The following is a 21,659-nucleotide window of genomic DNA, read 5'->3' as shown; positions in this document are numbered from 1 at the left end:
TCATACTGAAACAGAAAGTTTTCTTCTTAATTCATAATCCTATACCACAGAAAACTAACTGCACAAAGAACAGAAAATGAGGATATCAAAGTTGGTTTCAAGTAACAAAGTATCGATTCCTCCTAGAAGTACACTTGCAGGATTCTCTAAAATCCTTCCCTGGACTGGCATTTTCTTAAAGTGAGCAAGTGGCCATAATCTCTGTGTTAACTGAGCTAAGTGGACTTTATAAGGTAATTTGTTAGGTGGCAGCAAAATAAAATATACTTCTTCAGTATTTTGTATCACACTTTAGGCAAGGCTAGGGGAAAAAAAACTCCCACAAAAAACCTGAGGAATTTTAAGGAGCTATGCTCAGCAAAGCTCCAACCTTACTAAGGTGAATGTTGCAAATGCACGGTGAGTCAGAGTACAACCACCTATCTACTGGGCCTTCTCAGCACTGTCTGAAGTGCACAACCGGCTTATTAGTCACAGAATCCTGTTTGCCCGGTCCAGGCTAAGGTAATGGAGCAGAAATGAAAAGAGGGCAGAGTTCCAATGTGCATATTCAGCATGATTGCCAAATCATCAATCACTGACGGGGGCAACCCACTGGGACAACTACCTCTGGTTTGTGATACCAGGCTTTGGTTTGGGAAAGCAGCTGAAGTCTCTGAACCAGAGCCAGATGAGTTTTAAACACGCTGTCCTTCCCATCTCCTTCCCATCTCCCTCTCTGATCCCAACCCCACACGGTACAAGGTCCAGGTACCGCGCATTCATGCTCATTAAAGCCAAGGAGCCAGTTTGGTACCAAACATAAAACAGATAAACAGTCCTCAAGATCTAGATTCGTATGCGTCACATATGGGGGGGGAGCCATCCTTTTGGTCTAACATCCAAAAAAGGCTTCCTTGTAGAACCCACAGAAACAGGAACCCACAGCTCCAGTGTGTACAGGCTGTCCCCCATTCTGAGCCCAAGATTCCTGAGATAAGAAATATTGTATTCTTGAGATTTTGACCCTGGATTATGCACACTACCAATCAGCAGTAATAAGAACAAAAGGAAAGGAGAAAAAAATAAAGAAAAATGATTTTCTGGTTCTTACAGAAAACGGCTCGTACGCGCACACATACACACAGGGCAACGCTGCCTAAGAGCTTCTGCCTGTTGTAGTGTCTTCTGTTTCTATTTACACTCTTCTTTAATTTGTTCATGAGGATTTCTAACTGTAATTCATATCTCAAAATAGAATTAAAAGAAGTTATGCTACACAGAGTAAGGACTTGGAAAAAAGTGGGAGAAAATCAATAGATGAGTATTAGAAAAACGCGCACGACTAAATGAGTTCTAAGGCAGCAGAAGGGAAAATAATTTTGGACTTACTCCCTGTTTTAATCCCCTAAAATTCTAAATATCAAGGGTACAAAACTTTCCATTCAAAATTTAAAATAAAAGAGATGATTAATTGACAAGTAAAAGCTGTCTGTATTCATATGAGAGGGTTGAATTTAAATTTCTGGCTTTGCTGCTTATTAGTAGGTGACCCTGGTCAAGTTACTTCAGTTTACTGGTATCTGTATAAAACTTCATTCTATTTTGTATGAATTCTCAAGATTCTTGAAAAGGTTCAACGAGAGAGCAGATTAAAAAAAGGGCTTTGTAAACTAAAGCACCATAATAATAAATAGGTTATTAGAGGTTAGATACCTAGCATGTCAGAAGACCAATGTCCTATTTCTTTTTATGAGCCATGAGGTTTTAGCTCTAAAAAAAATCTATAAAATGGTGATATTGTATATTGTTTCTATAGTGATGGTTTAGAATATTCAGACTGACATATGCATTAATGGCTTCTGTTTTAATTTATAAGGAGCCTTTGATAAAAATGAAGAAAGATTAAAAAAAGACACAGAGAGGTAAAATTATCTCAGTGTGACTTTAATTAATTCGTTCTTCTGAGTTCCAGCTATACACCAGACACTGGAGCTATAAAGATGCATAAGACACAGTTCCTGGTCTCAAGAACCTCGTAAACCAGGCTCAGAGTTACCAAATAGTCAAACAGATCCCAAGACCTTCAGAATCTTAGCCCACTGCACTTTACATCACATCTGTAAAAAACCTTCTTGTGCTGGGAGAATTGGAAAGCCACGTGCAAAATAATGAAACTGGACTGCTATCTGTCACCATGTACCAAAATTAACTCAAAATGGATCAAATACCTAAACACAAGACCTGAAACAATAAACTGCATAGAAGAAAACATAGGTACTAAACTTAGGGACCTTGGGTTCAAAGAGCATTTTATGAATTAGACTCCAAAGGCAATGGAAGTCAAAGCTAAAATAAACGAATGGGACTATATGAAACTTAAAAGCTTCTGCACAGCAAAAGAAACCATCGACAAAATAAAGAGGCCACCAACTGAATGGGAGAAGATTTTTGCAAACAGTGCCTCCGATAAGGGGCTAATATCCAAAATATATAAGGAACTCATGCAACTCAACAACAAAACACAAACAACCCAATTAAAAAACGGGCTGAAGACCTGAAGAGACCTTTCTCCAAAGAGGATAAAAGTGGCCAATAGACATATGAAAAAATGCTCAACATCACTAATCATCAGAGAAATGCAAATCAAAACCACAGTGAGATATCACCTCACCCCAGTCAGAATGGCTATCATCAACAAGACAAATAGTAACAAGTGTTGGAGAGGCTGTGGAGAAAAAGGAACCCTCATACACTGTTGGTGGGAATGCAGACTGGTGCAGCCGCTATGGAAGGCAGTGTGGGGGTTCCTCAAAAAATTACGAATAGAATTACCATATGACCCAGTAATCCCTCTCCTGGGTATCTACCCAAAAAATCTGAAAACATTTATCCATAAAGACATGTGTACTCCAATGTTCATTGCAGCTTTATTTACAGTGGCCAAAACATGGAAACAACCAAAATGTCCCTTGATAGATGAATGGATAAAAAAGTTGTGGTATATATACACAATGGAATACTATTCGGCGTTAAGAAAAGATGAAATAGAACCATTTGTGACAACATGGATGGATCTTGAGATTATAATGCTAAGCGAAATAAGTCAGACAGAAAAAGTCGAGAACCATATGATTTCACTGATATGTGGTATATAAACCAAAAACAACAAGAGAACAAGACAAACAAATGAAGAAACAAAAACCCATAGACACAGAGAATACTTTAGTGGTTACCAGAGGGTAAGGGGGGAAGGGGGTTGTAAATGAGGGTAAAGGGGATCAAATATATGGTGATGGAAAGAGAACTGACTCTGGGTGTTGAGCATACAATATGATATATAGATGATGTAATACAGAATTGTACACCTGAAATCTATGTAACTTTACTAACAACTGTCACCCCAATAAACTTTAAAAAAGAAACAAAAACCCTTGGGAATCAAATACTCCCTATGGTAGACAGAATTCTAAAGATAGCCTGCCAACATTCCCATCCCCTGGTCATTTAAATCAAACACTAATCTCAGTGAGGATGGGGAAGGAATATCAAAATGTAATTAAAGTCCCAAGTTAACTGATCTTAAGATATAGAGACTATTCAGCTGGGTCTGATCCAATCAATGAGCCCTTCAAAAGCTGCTTGTATTCTTAGATCGGGAAAAGGACAAAGGGTGAGGAGGGCCTGACACCCCATTGCTGGCTCTGAAGATGGAGGGGCTGTGTGAAACGGATGCAGGCAGCCTCGGAAGTAGAGAGAGGCCCTTGGCCAACAGTCATCCAAGGAACATGAACCTCAGATCTACAACTGCAAGGAGCCCAGAGCAAATTCTTCCCCAGCGTCCTCAGATAAGGGCCCAGCCTGGCCAACACCTTTCACTTCAGCCTTGTAAAACCCTAAACAGAGAACTCACCTGAGCCCAACCTAACTTCTAATCTAGAGATCTGATATCTACAACTGAGTTGATAATTGGATGTTTTATGCCTCTAAGTTTGTGGTAATATGCTACGCAGCAACAGAAACCTAACACACTGCCACATAAGTAAACTATAAAGTGTCAAAGTGATATTATATATTCAATAATAGTCACATTATTTCATTTCAAACAGCAAAGAACTGAAACTACATAATGTATACCAGAAAATCTGTCATACACACATGCACACACAACAAAGCAGAGAAAACAAGTGTTGCTTATTAAAGTAAGTGGCCTTTCTTTTATATTTTTGGTATCAATTTGGCAGCCAGATTTGGTTTGAAATAGGAATAAAATTGTTTTAAAAATGGATTTAATTACTTAAAGCATACCTTTCACTTTTCCCCAATTTGTTATTGTGGAAAAATATACATAACATATTTAACAACTTAACCATTTTCAAATGTACAGTTCAACAATATTTAATACATTCATAATGTGCAATCATCACCACTATCCATAATTCTTTTCATCTTGTAAAACTGAAACTCTGTTCCCATTAAAAGTAACTCCCATTCTCCTCTCTTCCCAACCCCTGACAACCACAATTCTATTTTCTCTCTCTGATTTTGACTATTCTAAGTACCTGCTTTAAGTGGAATCATATAGTATTTGTCTTTTTGTGACTGGCTTATTTCACTTAACATAATGACCTCAAGGTTCATCCATGTTGCAGCACAGCGCAGAATTTCCTTCCTTTTTAAGGCTGAATAATATTCCATATTCAGGGATGAATATTACTGAATAATACTGTTCAGTACAATGCAATATGCATTCATCTGGCGATGGATGCATTTGGGTTGATTCTGCATTTTAGCTGTTGTCAATAATGTTGCTATGAACATGGGTGTACAAACATCTCTTTGAGATCCTGCTTTTACTTCTTTTGGGTATATACCCAGAAGTGAAACTGCTGGATCATACAGTAATTCTATCTAAAAATGTTTGAAGAACCCTCATACTGTTTTAACAGTGGATGTACCATTTTAAATTCCCACTAAAAGTATACAAGGGTTCCCCATTTCTCCACATCCTTGCCAACACTTGTTTTCTGTTTTTGATAGTGCTAATGAGTGTGAGGTAGTACCTCCATATAGTTTTGATTTGCTTTTTCCTAATGATTAGTGACATTGAGTATCTTTTCATGTATTTAGTATTGGCCATTCACCAGGCATGCAACTCTTCTTTGGAGAAATGTGTATTCAAGTCCTTTGCCTATTTTTGAATTGGGTTGTTTGTTTTTTTGTTGTGTTTTAGGAGTTCTCTATATATTCTGGTTATTAATCTTATCAGATAGGATTTTGCAAATATTTTCTCCTATTCTGTGGGTTTCCTTTTTATAGTTGATAGTGTCTTTTGATGCATACATTTAAAAAAATTTTTCATGAAGTCCTATTTGTCTATTTTTCCTTTTACTACCTGTGTCTTTGGTGTCACGTCCAAGACATCATTGCCAAATCTAATGTCACAAAGCTTTTGTCTGTGTTTTCTCGTTCCCTTTTTAAAAAGAAATAGTTGTGATGATTCTTATTTAGTTTGGTATTCTGATTAGAGTAAGAGCAGTGAGAATTATGCTTTACAAACATTGCAATAACCATATGTGCAAACCAAGCACATTACCCTGTCACAGTCTGTAGTAGAAAGCTCTTCTGGTTAGATGTCACTTGCAATCACTGTGCCCAGGGTCTTCTGACACATCTCACTAAACATGCTTTATTTGTACCAGATCAGTCTCACTTAGCTGTGACTCTGAATTCGAGTGATCACAATGCTGACCAAGGTGGAGGTGTCCGTGCCAGCAACTTTCACAGAATAACAGCCTCTCGGCAAAGAAAGCAGGGTGGTTCGAGGCATACTGCAGATGGCCTTCAAATTTCAAATCGCTTTTGCCATTTCCAGAAAACTCATAGCTAGTACTGATGAACAAATCTCAATTAGCCATCCTGGAATACGCTTCCATAGTAGCTTTCAGCTAAGGAATGTCTCTTGTGGCAAGAATGAAGATAACGCAAGATTCATGTTTCTAGTCTCCCCTCCCCAGCTTGACAGAGACGCTGAGCACCTTCCTGAACCAGCTGGTGGCTTACTTGTGAATGTGAGTGTGTGTTTATCATTTTATTTTACCCTTTCAAAATCCCTCCACCTTGAGATTAACCTGGCTGTCTTATCTCTCATCAGCCAAGTCTCAAAAATCAGGAAGCAGGTCTGTGCTCTGGACAGGATTGCCCTTGGAATGTCCTCATTTCTACTGATGTTTTAGCATCTACAAGACTCAGTGGGAAGAGCTTGAATTCATTGTAAAATGTGCTGAAACACAGATGCTGCTTTTAGGGTAGTTGGGCCCAAATGAATTTGGGGAAGGTCATGATCGAAGCAGTATGGTGCTCCAGAAAAAGCACCCGAGGTAGGCTAGGGCTGAGTCTCAGCTGTGCCACTGGCTCTCCAGGTGACCTTGGTAATTCATTTACATGGGCACAGGTGTCTGGAAAATGGAAGGGTTGCTCACATCAACTTTGAGAACTTTTTAGCTGTGACTCTTTGAGTTCTATGAATCTAACTCCAAAATGGTCGGTCATTAACTTGTGTTCCTCTTGCCAACTCAGGATCTTTTCTGGAAGAAATGTCATCAGATGGATTAACAGAGGGCATCTCTCTTCTGGGGCATTTCTTCCTCAGGTTCTTCTCCCACGAAAGGGTGGAGGTGCTGATGGCACCCTCCACAGATGTCCCTGGTCTTCAGATGAAAATCCAGACATCCACTGTCAGTTCTCAGGGGCGAGGCATGGCACCAGGAGCCCGGGGATAAAGAGTCTTGCCTCAGATCTCAGCACTGACTCTCTTCTGGGAAATGCCATTCCCCCTCTGGTACAAGTGAACTGGCTCAGTGGCTTCCTTCCCATTGTCTGTGGAGCCAGGATCAGCCTGTCACTGCTCTGGGCTGTATGTTTCTGCTGTGCCTGTGCAGGGGCCGGGCTCTTGAAAGATAACCAGAGGGCAAGGAGTCTGGTTTCACTGATCAGTGATTACAGTAGCTTCCACAGCTTCATGGTTTTCCTTCTTAATTAACTTAATACCTAAGTATTTTATTCTTTTAGATGCTACTATAAATGGAATTGCTTTTGTAATTTCCTTTACAGACTTCACTGTCAGTGTATAGAAATACAACTGTTTCTTGTGTGTTGACTCTGTATCCTGCTATTTTATTAAATTCATTTGTTCTAACAGTGTGTAACCTTTAGAGTTTTCTACAGATTGTGCCCATGGAAATGAATGTAGAGATTGTCACGAGCAAAAAGAAACAATTTTATTTCTTCCTTTCCAATTTGGATATTTTTTTTCTCCCCTTATGTAATCGCTCTGGCTAGAATTTCCAGTACTGTGCTGAATAGAAATGGTGAAAGCAGGTACCCTTGCCTTGTTCTTGATCTTAGAGAAAAAGCTTCCAGTCTTTCACCATTGAGCATGATATTCACTGTGGATTTTTCATATGTGGCTTTGCTTATATTGAAGTAGTTTTCCTTCTATTCCTAGTTTTATGAATGATTTTATCATAAAAGGGTGTTGAGTTTTGTGAAACGCTTTTTCCGCATCAGTTGAGCTGATCAGATGGTGTTTTTCCTCCTTCATTCTGTTAATATGTGTTGCACTGATCAATTTGCACATTCTGAACCATCCCTGCATTCCCAGAATAAATCTCAGTTGGTCATGGCGTATAATCCTTTTAATATGCTGCTGAATTTGTTTTGCTAGTATTTTATTGACGATTTTGCATCATTGTTCATAAGGGATATTGGTCTGTAGTTTTTTCTTCTTATCGTGTCTTTGTCTGTCTTTGGTATGAGGGTAATGTTGGCCACATATAATCAATTAGGAAGTGTTCCCTCCTCTTTAATTTTTCTCTAACAGTTTAAGAATTGGTATTAGTTCTTTAAATGCTTGGTAGAATTCACCAGTGAAGCCATCAGGGCCAGCGCTTTCCTCTGTTGGGAGATTTGGGATTATTGCTTCAATCTCCTTACTTGTTATAGGTCTATTATTATCTGTTTCTTCATGATTTAGTGCGGGTAGATTTTGTATCTAGGAATTTGTCCATTTCAACTAGATTATTCAATTTATTCACATATATTTGTTCATACTACCCTCATATAATTCTTTTTATTGATAGAATTCATAGTAAGGTCCCCACTTTCACTTCTTATTTTAGTAATTTGAGTTTTATCTATTTTTTTCTTATCCATCTAGCTAAAGGTTCGTCAATTTTGTTGATCTTTTTGAAGAACCATCTTTTGGTTGCATTGATTTGATTTTTTTCTATTGTATTGCTTTTCATTTTCAACAGAATTTCATTGTCACAGTAAAAACTTTAGCTGCTTGTTTAATGACCGTCACTATTCCAGAAAGATGATAATTACAATTTTGAAGGCTTAGTGACAAAGCTAATTTATAATTTATACTGCTTGATACTGCAATATAAGTATTAAGCTAATAAATGAGTATAGAATAGGAAACATCTTTAATGAAATTTCAGTTTGAAACATGTAATATTAATATATTGTTGGCGCTAATAGCTACTAGCTTAGAGGAAAACTATGGTTCAATAATGAACGTTTATCGTGCAATATTACAATAAACATAGACTTTTTAAAAAAATGTACTGCACTGTAGATGTGAGAGCAAAGAGAAATATATATGGTTAGTGATTTTAGTACCTTAGTCTTTTGTTTATAATAAAGGAGCTTAAAACAGATTTTATTTCAGAATATGAGTCTGAAAGAATCCTCAAAACATTATCTGTACCTTAAATGCTACCCCAAACCAGAGAACTTTACAACTACCATGTTTCCCCAAAAATAAGACGTAGCCAGATAATCAGCTCTAATTCGTCTTTTGGAGCAAAAAATTAATATAAGACCTGGTATTATATTATATTATATTATATTAGACCCGATCTTATATTATAGTAAAATAAGACCGGGTCTTATATAACTTTTTGCTCCAAATGATGCATGAGAGCTGATTGTCCAGCTAGGTCTTATTTTCAGGGAAACACAGTAGTAACAAAAGAAACAAAAACCTAAACCTATGTAGTCAACTTCATATAAAAGGATGGTATATAGGTTGTATTTTCTAATGTTTCTTTGCTTATCATAATGTCTCTTTGGCCTAATATTTTCACTGATTGTCTTTGTTCTGCTAAAAAGAAAGCTGGATCGATTTAATGTTTCTTTATTATCAAAGAAAAACAAAAGTACTGAAATCATAAACCATGAGATTTATTGTAATGCTAAGAAAGAACTGAATAATCTTTGAGTTATATTAGCATCAAAATAACCAATTCATACCACTTAATTAAGAGGAAATATAACTTATTTTAAAAAGAGGATCAATTTTTATTGTAATTATTATGAATAAAATAAACTGTAATGGTTGACACATTTCAACTAAGGCTCTTAATACACTTTGAAGCGCTTAGTAATTCTCACTATTTTTCAAGGCAACAGTAAGCGTTAATAGTAATTATGTGGGAGAAGGTAATGAATTAAACTGTTAACTGTCTAGCTAAAGGTCAGGGGCAATAAAAACAACAGAGGCCAGGTTGATAATTTCGCCTGGATTAACAGAAGACAAGTTTTCTGAGTTGGGAGAATGGACTTTTTAAAAAGTTGAACTTATTAAATATTAATGAAACAATAAAAGTAAAGTATACTGATAGGGAACTTAACACAAAGAACAAAAACTACTGCATTGCAATTTTGGGGAGCTTATGTCAAGAAATAAATTTTCCTTTTTATTATTACTAAAGAAAAAAATCTATGTTGTATAATAATGGAACCAATATGAGGAGCTATATAGTTGTGCTATTGCTAATAATAAATAAAACAATTATGATTACAAATCTTATATTATTAACAACATCTACCATTAGTAGGCTCTAATTATGTACCAGGTACATTACATATATTTCTTTTATCTTTGTTAGACAAATAGGAAAATAGTTAAGAATTGTATGATTTTATATAGACAGACCTTTATTCAATACTTTAAACAGAGAGTTCTTCACGTTTCATCAATTTAGGAATTTGATGCCCATTAACCTCACTGTTGGAGAAGTACGGCCTGTATCCTGAGTTTTTCTAATAACATTATTGGATTGTCATTGTTTTCTTGTCCCTTACTTGCTCTATTTTCCCCTTTTAAAATAAATGCAACAGAACTAACTTGGAAGATACAAAATGTAAAAGTCTCATCCTGATTATCAAAGGGATTGTTACATAAACTCAGAATATACTAAATACCTACTTCAACTGATAATGTATGGAAAATTCACTCATATAGGTCTATTACAAACTGTTATGCACTCTAGCACATAAAGCCTAATTAACAAAAATCAGTTCTCTTATTTTCTCTGCAACAAGGGTTACCAACACAATTTGGGTTGTCCATCCTAATGTTCAATAAATAGTTTATGGGAAGAGAAATTGTTGTTTGAACTGCTCAATTAATAAAATGTTTTGGCTTGTGTTTATATGCATATATGTGTTTATATTCATATATATATATATATATGAATACCACTAGACAAAGTATTTGTTAAGTAAAAAGATACAAGTGTAAAAAATAAAAAAGGGAAATTTGAACCTTTAATGAGGAAGCAGAACACAAGACTCCTAATTTTACATTTCAAATAAACGACAGCAAAAACCAACACAAATAATTTACCTAATCTGAGAAATCTATCCCTGAGAAAAATCAGAGGCCATGTAAGAAACACAAACCAAACACTGCCCCTCCCATGTATCCTTTCATAAAAATTAGTAGTAGTTTAACAAATTAAATTTTTTCTGGATTTAGATTAGAAACCAGATACCTCACCACCCCAATCTTCCAAAATACGTAATGAACATAGAAAAATCCAACATATAACAAGATTTGCAATAAAAATAGTGTGTGGCAGTAGCAAAGTTACTAAGCAAAAATGCTTTACACAATTATTTGGGACCATTATCAACAATTTTGTACACCACCACAGCAATTATGTGAGAACATTAAACTCTTGACATTAACGCACACAGACTGCTTGAATTAGCTCTAAAGTATTCTTAAAAGTAGTCCTAAAACTTATACAAAAGATTCTAGTCCAAAACAAAACTTTGAATAAAAAACACAACTAACATTTTTTAAAGAGTAGAGTGTCACACAAGCAGAATTATGTATAAAAGAAATGGTGAAGGAGCTCGAGGAGATAATCTCTACCTGGAACCATCCAAGGTGATGTCTACTGTCTGTTGGCCTCTCTCTAGTTTGATGAAATTATTTTTTTGTGTAAAGGCTATACTTAACAGAAGATCGTAAGATTTCTCCACAGTATTAAAGAAATTACGACATCCCTTCATTTAAAAATCAGTTTTTCTAGATAAAAGAGTAAGGGGATGGTTTGGAAATTAAGACTTGGAAATGGATGAAATGTATGTTTCTTTAGGAAAACATTACCATTTTCCTAAGTCATTAAAAATATTACTATGCTGAAGCAAGACAACAGACTTAAGTTCATGGTAGCTGACTTTCAAAATGATACAAGGGAAATCAGAAAATATACTGGTTTATTCTAAATTCTTAATAGGAAACCTACATTAATTGGCACCTACATTCAAATTTGAGTGAAAATAATAGTTCCTATTTAAAATTAAACCTTTAGTCAGTATCTTAGAGGTACCGAAGGAAGATGAAATGTTTAGTAGTATGTTAGAAAAAAGATATTTCATAATAGTTAACTCCAAATTAAGTTAAAAGGTTAACTCTGTATTAACCAGACTCTTTTTAAGAAGATACTCTATCCCCTGTTCATGTTTTAAAAAGTTGACTTTATTTTACATTATATTAGGAGAAAAAAATTATTTCTAGTTTTATAAATTAATACTTCCATTTCTAATTTCCTTTACTGAACTCTCTTCTGTGTAAGTTATTTGGACTCTAAGCCCCTTGCCAGACACCCTGCACAGAGGCATCTTGGATCTCAAAAAGCTCCAAGCAGAGCAAGTAAATTCTTAATAGACATTTGAATAAACAATGAATATACATTCAATGGATTAGCATAAAACAAATTCTCGTATTCTCTGTTCCTCCTTCCAATCTTTAGAATCACTATGACGTATGGAGTATGACGTCAGAGGCCACGCCCCCTTTTGCTTACTATACTATTTCCTTGGCACAGAATAGGTTTTTATAAACGTTTGGGAAATGCATGAAATTTTCCTATCGTATGAACAGCTGGGCCATACTACAGTGGTCCATCAGACAGTGGTCATCAGAATGTTTTTGTGCTTATTGCCAAAGGCAGCACAACAGACATGGCAGGAGGTGCAGTAATCCAAACTAATTGCCTGTTGCTAAGCATGACCTGGAAGAGTGAATACCAGGTATAGAAAAGAGATTACAAGGAAATCTTTTAGTATTTTAATCACAAATGCCACAGAATTTTAGCAGATTTTCTCTGATTTCATCAGGATACTGGCATGCTGCCATCACTGAGTGTACTGATTGCATGCATGGCAATTTTTTGTTATAAAGTGCTATTACTAAAAATGACTAAAAAGAAATGTCATTCCTCCCAATTTCTTACATAATTACCACTTGACTATACTTAATCAGTGGGGCCTAAATGCTTTTTTATAGCTGTATGAGTTGCTATCATTTTCTAACACATTTCTGGCACATAATGGGGGAATAAATGAAATTTCTGACTGAATGAAGGAATAAACTAATCTTTAAAAAAGCCTTCTTTACTTATCACAAAAAAATGAAGCTACAATTTTTGGCATGTAGACCGCAAGGTTTTTAGGATATATTAGGTTGGTGCAAAAGTAACTGTGGTTTTTGCAACTATTTTTAAGCTTTTAAACTGCAATTACTTTTGCACCAACCTAACAGAAAGAATGACAGGAAAGTCCTCCTAAAGTAGATTCTTTATTCATTGGGCAAAACCAAAACTGAAGTGTTAAAGACAGTATTCTGAGATAACTTTGTGGTAAAGGTGTGTCCTACTGAGAGGCAGAGTCTAATCCCCCTGCCCTTGAATCTGGGCTGGCTTTATTGACAGGGTCATCAAAAGACAACAATGGAAGTGGACATTCTGGGACTTCTCAGCCTAGTTCAAAAGAGACCTTGCAGCTTTGCGGCTCTTAGAACATTCTTTCTGAGTCCCCTAAATAAATCTGACTCCTCTGGTGCCTTCATGCTGGAGGGAGGGACCATAGGTAGGTGCTCCCAGGTCCAGCCAGCATAGGTTCTACCCATTTGCACCAAGGTGCTAGATATGTGAGTGAAACAGTTTCGGACCATCCAGGCCAGACCATTTGCCAGTTAAATATCAACGAGGGCCTTCTTTTATCTCTTTGTATGATAGAAAAATTCACTCAGCCAAGCACTTGTTCCCATTTCCTAACTCACAAATCACAGATATTAATAAAAATAAAATGCAATCAAGTTTTAGCAAATTCCGTTTTAAAACTGTTAGACTTCTGTGTTGTGATAATTTGTTACATAACAGATAACTGGAACACTTAGAACTGAATACTGTAAGTACTACTTCAAACTCATTTTTACCTATCTTAAATCTTTGACCAACTCCTCAATTTCAATCTGTGTCCGGAATTAAAAGCCTTTTCAGTTTTTAGTTCTAAATTATCATACATGGGTAACATCAAAAGCCTCAAGTGACTTATTTCCCCCACCAATCTTCTTTCTCGGTCATGACTGACTGCTTCTTCTAAAAGCTGTTTTTGCCAATAGAACTTCCGCAGTTTTCATCTCTCTATTCTTCTATCCTCTAAGAGCTCTGAGGTTAAATTCTGGACTCTCACAATACTGATAGGTGCAGAGCAGAATGAAAAAGCAGAAAGCCAGTAAAAAATGTATTGGCCACATACAAATGAAAAGAATTATATTACCTGATACAAGCAAATCAAAGAGCTAGTCAACAAGCTAATCTCAAAAACCAGCTGAGAAGCATGTTGCAATGGGTCAACTTACCCTTTTAGAATTCAGAAAGTGAGTTCTGCATAAAGAGTACAACTATATGTTGAATATTCAGTATTTGTAGTCAAAGAGAAAATCCTGTTTACCTGCAAATCAATATTGTTGTCAATACAACGTTCATTCTTCTCTGCCAAAATCTTCCCATAGTTTTCTGATTTGGTAATATTTTCAACTCGGGTTGTGTCTTTCACTTCTGCCTCCAAATCCTTCATTGTTTCAGTTTCATGTTTTATAGTAACAGTATCAGACATCCTCATCAGCAAAGGTTATTTTAGAATTCTACAAGGAACTTGAAGCCTTATCAAGAAAGAAAAAAAATATTTCATTTAGCCTGAAACATTTACCTTCAGTACTGCACAACATTTACTGCATATTCTATGTTCCAGGAATAATGTTGCGTATACCCAGATAAAAACAAAATTCCTGCTTTCAAGGAGTTTAGTGGCAGACATGTTGAAATAAAAAAAAAATCATAATACAATGAGGTAAGAGCTATAATAATGGTACGAGGTGATTTTGATGCACATACCACTTATGAAAGTTCTTAAGAAACATTAAGGAATGAGCAATATCGAGATGGAAGGTAATGGTTGGAGAGCTATAAATGTATATTTAGATCACATTAAAAATCTTTTTCTCTAAAGGGATATTATGAATATTACCCTGTGAGAAAAGTGTTTTCCTATCATAGCTTTCATCTAGATTTCTAAAATTCCAAACTTCTTCAATTACTCTGGAATTCTGAAAGGAAATAATTTAAAAAATAAACAGCAACATTCTATATAAAACCCAGTTGTGAATCTGTATTAGTAACGTTTTGGCATTATGAATCAAGCATTAAAAACTCTCCTGACTTATGTGATTTAGCGCCAAACAACATATACTACCAGACGCTCTAGTATATGGACTTCACACAAGGGCAAACACATAAGGTGTCAGTATGTTTAATGTCTTTAGTGAGTTTAAGAAAACAATGGGGGCTTCTTAAGCTAAGCATCAAATAGAAATGTATCAGGTGGCTGTCATTTTAGGAAATGTGAACTGGAAGAGCAGATCTTCATGTACAGAATTTTTTTCCCTAGCTTTATTAAGATATGATCGGCATCTAACAATGTATAAGATAAGGTAAACAATACGCTGATTTGACACATATGTATCGCTAATTACCACAACTATCACCTCACATTAACTACAAATTTCTTTTTGTGGTGAGAACAAAAAAAACTTATTTGGAAATGCATCAAAAAAAGTTAATATAAACTGATAGCTAGATAGAGGAATGGGCACAGATGGGCAGATACAGGTTAAATTAAGTATGATAAAATGTTAATGGTGAAATCTAGGAGTGATTATATGGTTGTTTACTGTAAAATTATTTCAACTTTTCTGTACTTCTGAAAATTTCATGATAAAATCTTGAGGGGGGGGAAACTAGAACTTGTTTTCTTTATATAAATCTGGAAAATTCAAGAGTTCTTCTGAAGGAATGTTTTACAATTAAATATCTAAATAGATTTCAGAAATCCATAAATACACCTGAAAAGTTTAAAAAAAGAAATAAATTCTAAAGTCACAAGTAGACTCAATTAAAGAAAAATCATGTCTTCCTTAATTATATTCCATAACAAGGTTAACTGGTTCATTCTCAAAACAATAGGTTACTGGGGGGAGAGGGTTACTTGAAAATACTCTAGCTCCTTGCTTTTCAATATGTAAAATTTTGAAAGAAAAAAGGATGTGTTTTTCTCAAATGACAAGATAGGTTACCTGATGTGTCCTGTGGATTTGGGATTGTGGTGTCCCACAAAAATAAAATAAAATAATCCAAGGTTCTTTTTCACAGTTGTCAGCCAGGATGTCAATTGTATTGAACCATCTGGAAAACGGCAGAAGGAGTCCCATGTCCCTGTCACCACTGTAGATTTCTGGACTGAAATGGACTGTCTTGGCTCAAATGTATCATACCTTTCAGTGGCCTAAAATTAAAACAAAAGAAAACATTATAACAAAACAGTCAGGTGAAATGGAACACTATACAGTAGTTTTAGAAATTAAAAATATTACTGTTCGTAGTTTTGTTATTTTCTTGCTCTAAACAAGAGTGAGAACACTTAGTTACAAGTAATTCTGACACGTATTAGTTTTGTGAGCCTGAATACATCCCTGAGGCCACCTGGAGAGTTCAAAAGTAAGAGTTCAAAAGGAAGAAGAAAGCAGAGGAACTAACATATAATAAGAACCTGGTATGTGGTCAGTATTGTAGGGGAGATATTATCTTCACTTTATAAAGGAAAAAACGGTTTGTCCAAGCTCATAACCAGAAACACTTAACTCCAAAAATTATGACTTTCAGAGTTTTCTTCCAGAACAACTCTGAGGAGTTAAGACTGTAATTGTGAATAATAATCACACTCTAGATTTTTAAAAGAACAAAGGGCTATAATAAGTCAGTTAACATTTTCAAAGAAATGCACATAGTCTGTTAAAAGCAAATGTCTATAAAGGATGGAATGACTATTTTTAAAGACATCTGAAAGATTAATGCCAAAATTCTCTCAGTGTCATCTGCTTCTAAAGTCAGTTTCATTTTATATTTTTTTGGTGCAAGTGAATACATCATAGCAAATAAACAACACTAAAAATCCTATATAGCTCTTCCATCTTCCTTTGACAATTTTGTTGTCAATAAACAGAACAGTGCAGTTTTAAGGTAAAACAGATGAGCATCAGGTCTAAGCACCAACAGACAGAATACTAATACTGTCAAGTAAGCATCATAGAACAATTCACATCTTATACGAACTTCAAAAGCTATTTTGAAATGCAATTATTTAGAGCCCTGATACAGACTCACGTTGGCTTTCACATCTCTATTGCACTGTGTTTGACTGAGGGATAACAGAAAAGGAGGTATCATAAGCAAATGTCAGTTATGTTTTAACTGACTATGTCATCTCAGTCTGACCAAGGTTACTGGGCCACTAAAATCAAATGACTAGTTTTTTGTTGTTGTTTTTTCAAAGTTCCACCCTGAGGAAAGAGTGAAGAAATAAAATGGAGTCACTCTAGTTAAAGTGATAAATTACTAATACCAAGTAGGCTGAGGCATGAAGAAACTATTCCATTTCTGCTTGAACTAGCCTAGGAACTTAAACTTTTGGACTTTTTGGTAATGCAATGCCTGGAGATGTATGTAAATCCCACAGCTAACCCTCTGAAGAACTTAGGAAAGAACTTTCACGTGTCCAGAATGCCTGACATCATTATCCAGACCATGGAACCTCTGAAGATTAACCATCTCAGACCAATCCAGAAGCTAACAATGCATTCTTGATCCTTCTCAAGAATGTACTTTTTACTATAAGAACTCTCAATTTTTCTTTGGAACACTCTAGGTGTTATCAGGTAGTGTTTCCGATTTGCAAATTTCAGACGCTTAAAAAAATCTTTGCCATTTACTTCTAGCCAAAGTCTCCTGACATTTTGTGCTTGGTTGACGACCAAAAACAAACAATATAAAAATTACATCAATCACTTCTCGCCGTTCTGGCTAAGATCCAGTGTAAAAATTAGTTCAATGTAACTTTTCTCATTTAAAATTTTTTCTCATAAAACGGTAGACACAAGATGGCAGTATTCACTAAGCAGCCAAATTTTTTGGTGTTCTCTGTAAAGTGACTTACTTTGTGATCTAGTCAACAATCCTTCAAATTTGAAATTCTAAAAAAGCAAGGTTGTAATCCATTTAAGAAATGAATCACGCACAGGCTAAGGCAATAACTGCAAGGGGTAACGAGGGAGATGCACAATGTGGAGAGGTGAACGTGAGGAATTCGGTCCTCAGACTTCTAAGAGGATCGAAAGTACCTCTTAGGACCCCAAGGAGCCGTAGAGACTGGTCCAATCTCATAATTTACCATGCAAGTTACTAGCATCCAGAGGTCAAATGCCTTGTCCGAAGTTGTACAACCAACTGGTATGACCAATACTTACTAATATGCCATATAACTTGACCACAAAGAAATAAATGAACAATTCTGAGCCAAAATGGCCAGTTACTGCCTGGGAAGGTACTGCTCTAATACCTTTCACAATTGATTCATTTACAGTTCACAACAATTCTAAAATGCATGTCCTACTATTCCCCTAGTTTTATAGATTAGGAACAAAGGCGGAGAGTGACGACGTGATTTCTCCAAGACCACAAAGCTAGTAACCAGGGAACCAGGACACTGAAGGGCAGACAGGCTCCGCTCCAGGCTCCTGCCCACAGCACTGTATCAGTTTTCACAGGTCCCCAAAGGAGGAGCCATTTGGGTTCATACAGCACCTTTATTTCCAAACTACTTGTAACATGTGGTAACTCCTTAACATTATGTTCAAGACAGAAAGTAAACTTATCCTTTTCACATCGGTGCTATGCGGTGCGCTTTGTACAGAGGAAGACGGCATGTTAACTTCATACTGATGGTCCGTAGGACTGGCTAATCGCTACTGAATTATCAGAACCATCCAGTTTTTCTTAATCTCAATCTCTTTTTCAGTATCTCTCTCTCTCTCTTTCTGTCTGTCATCAAACTACGTAAACCTGGCTGGCAATAAGGATTCAGTCTGTGGATAAGGAACAATGTGCGGTCCAGTAGTTTACAGATGATAAATATGCATAGTTAAGTACCTTCCTCAAGGTAGCGAGGCAGGCCAGAATAGGCTCAACATTTGGAAAGGCAGGCTATGCGGTCTATGAATGAGCAGTTCTAGTGAAAATTTCAGATAAGAATTTTCCGGCAGCAAAAACGCAATTTTGATTATGCTAATTCAAAGAATCACTTTATTAGGCCTAGGGTCTAATTTTTGGTTCTATACCACAAAAAGTTGGACAATCAAAAAAAACAAACAGTCTAATTTCACACTGTGAAAACCAGTTTACTCTAGGTTAACAGAGTATCAAAAGTTCATTTAAGTTAATTTTTTGTGTGTGGGAAAGAAATCTGGCTCCTACAGGTAAAAATAAAGTATTCTTCACATAAATACTGAGGGGGGGAAAGAGTTACATTACTGTGATTATATGAATAGAATTTGGCAGACACTGCATTGTTCTTCCCTTACGACCATCTAGTTATTCAATGTTACTTCATTAGGTGGAAACAATGCTGTATTTCTCCCCATTGAGAAAAAAACGTAATCAGGAAGGCACATTTATAAAATAAACCAAATGCACAATACCTCCCTACACATCGTATCAACTTCTCCTAAGGTTATAAATGGACACAATCAATTGGTCAGAGGCCTCCAACAAGAAAGGCAAGGAAAACTGTTTATGCTTTATTTTGAAATAGTGGAAATTCACATTCTCAGAATCAATCACTTGTCAGCTACTTGAACAAGAATATAAGCACCGACATTTCAAAGTGGTAAATGTCTATGTGATTTATAAACACCTACTGTCATCCAACAAAAACTTAACTGACTGACCACAGAGAACAAGACAGCTGCAATCAATGTTAGCTGAATTTAAAAAGCGCAAAAGATAAATAACTACCTTGATGTGAAAGAGTCTGTTAAACCCAAAAGAGGAGGTTAACAATGACATTTACTTACAAATATATAACATAATTTTAAGAGGGGAAAACACTTTGGGCAAGTAGAAGAATGGGAGGATAGAATTTTTTAGTGGGGTCCTATAAGACTATGAGACAAATAACTTTTAGAAGAAAAAGTTTAGAAGAGATAAGGTTTTACATGAATGTGTAGCATTCTGAGTGGAGAAACGGGGGAAGATAAGAAAAAGAAGTCCATTTACTGGAAATAGAGTATGTGAACTGGGGATGAAGACAAAAAATATGATTGTACGTAGGGTTGGCAAGGGCCTGGGGAATGGGAACTCTCAAATACTGACAATCTGTGATCTTGAATGAACTTTTAAATTCCTCATATCCTAGGGCCCAACATTTCCACTTCTGGATCTATACGCTAAAGAGACTCACACATGTGCATGAAGAGACATGCACAAAAATATTCACTGTTGTTTTATTTAAAAGCAAAGAATGGAAAATACCAAATGTCTGCCAATAGAGAAATTAATTTAAAAAAATACAAAAAACTGTTGTGTGCTCATTTTGCACAGTGTGATAAAACAATTAAAACGAATGAACTGAAGCTGTGTCAACACAGGGCCCCAAAAGAATGTTAGAATGCTTCGTGAAAAAGCAGAATTATTTCTACAATACAATGCAATTTATGTGAAAATTTAAAATCTACACAAGCATGGATAGGAAGGGTATATACCTATTTCATATTAGTAATTCTCTCTAGAGAGGAAAAGGGTTTCAGATGAGATAAAAAACAGAATTCAGTGATGACTTTATTATTTTATTTCTTTTTTTTTTTTTAAAAAGACCTGTAGCAAATATAAGAAAAGGTTAGCATCTGCTAATTCTTAGTAAGTAATGAATGTCTATTATAATGCTTTTTCTGGTCTTGACATTTTTCACTAAAAATGCTCTAAAAACAACAAAATAACATCAAAGGGTGGATATATTTAAAGTTAAGGTTAGAAGTTTAGTCTTGATCTCTGAGGGACATGAAAGCCTGAATAACAGAGGAACTTATTTTAAGAGAAATCATGGAGAATTATTTTAGCTACACTATAGATAAGATTCTGCTCAAGGAGGTAAAACACAATGAGAGTTATGATAGAAAGTGAGTCTAGATAGAGGAGTAAGAGGTAAAGGCTGAAAAGGAAGCAAGAGATTTCATTCATTCATTTATTCTAACCTTGTGATTGGATACTGTGTGCTCTACGTACTGAGAATACAGCAGTGAACCAGGCAGACAGGATCCCAGTACTCAGGTGCTTACATTCAACTGCAGACAAAATGTACACGATAATTATTGATGATGATGTATCCTTTAAAATCAGTAATCTTAATGGCAAACTCTTAAATAGCTACTTATTATTCAGTAACCACTATTCCCAACGCTTTCACTATATTCATTCATTTAATCCTCGTAACAACTCAACCAGGCAGGTGCTCTTACTGTTTCCCCAAAAATAAGCTCAGTTAAGATCGTCAGCCAGACGGACGCATTTAGTACCTTATGACGATGTTCCAGAAGAAGATGACATGACTATTTGAATAAATGTAGATTGTTGTACATGAAACAATTAAGACACCCCCTGAAAATACGCCCTAATGCGTCTTTTGGAGCAAAAATTAATATAAGACCTGGTCTTATTTTTGGGGAAATAGGGTATTATTCCCATTTTACTACTGAGGAAACTGATGCAGAGAAAGATTAAGCAGCTTGCCCAAGATTGCAAGAATAGTAACTAGCAGAGTTAGGATTTGAACTCAGATGGTCTGGCTCCAGAGCCCTTGCTACATTAGCCACGACCTGTACGTACAGCCACTAAAAATGAAAAGGTAAATATCACAGAAAGTAATCGGGGGAAGCCAACTAGATACAGGGGTGGTCGGGGAAACGGTTAGGGCTGTGACGATTGGAATAGTTATGACAGGACAGTGAAGGCGTAGGCGGTACCTGCTACCCACTAACACAGGCAACATACGGGGAGGAAAAAAAGATTCAGTGCAGACAATGATCTCAGTTTTGTACACAGTAAATTCCAGGTGCCTTCATGTCATTCAGGAGGAGAAATCTAACAGGG

The 21,659-nt window shown here is 35.9% G+C and overlaps 1 protein-coding gene across 8 annotated transcripts in view; it reads right to left on the bottom strand.

The window, feature by feature from the left end:
- Positions 1-15,896, bottom strand: part of R3HDM1 (R3H domain containing 1) — a 111,670-nt gene extending 95,774 nt beyond the window's left edge. For all 8 annotated transcript variants that reach the window (XM_088794108.1, XM_074335625.2, XM_074335626.2 and 5 more), the window contains exons 1-2: positions 15,758-15,896; positions 14,077-14,287 (exon numbers count right to left, since the gene is read on the bottom strand). In XM_088794108.1, the coding sequence (XP_088650234.1) occupies positions 14,077-14,247 (171 nt within the window). In that variant the 5' untranslated portion in view covers positions 14,248-14,287; positions 15,758-15,896. The remainder of the gene's footprint in view (positions 1-14,076; positions 14,288-15,757) is intronic.
- Positions 15,897-21,659: the final 5,763 nt, after the last annotated feature.

The sequence above is a fragment of the Rhinolophus sinicus genome, chromosome 17 (genome assembly GCF_057876585.1).
Source record: "Rhinolophus sinicus isolate RSI-liver-muscle chromosome 17, RSI-T2T, whole genome shotgun sequence".
Taxonomy (NCBI): domain Eukaryota; kingdom Metazoa; phylum Chordata; class Mammalia; order Chiroptera; family Rhinolophidae; genus Rhinolophus; species Rhinolophus sinicus.
Note: the sequence above shows the minus strand (reverse complement) of the source record. Positions and strands in the feature narration are given on the sequence as shown.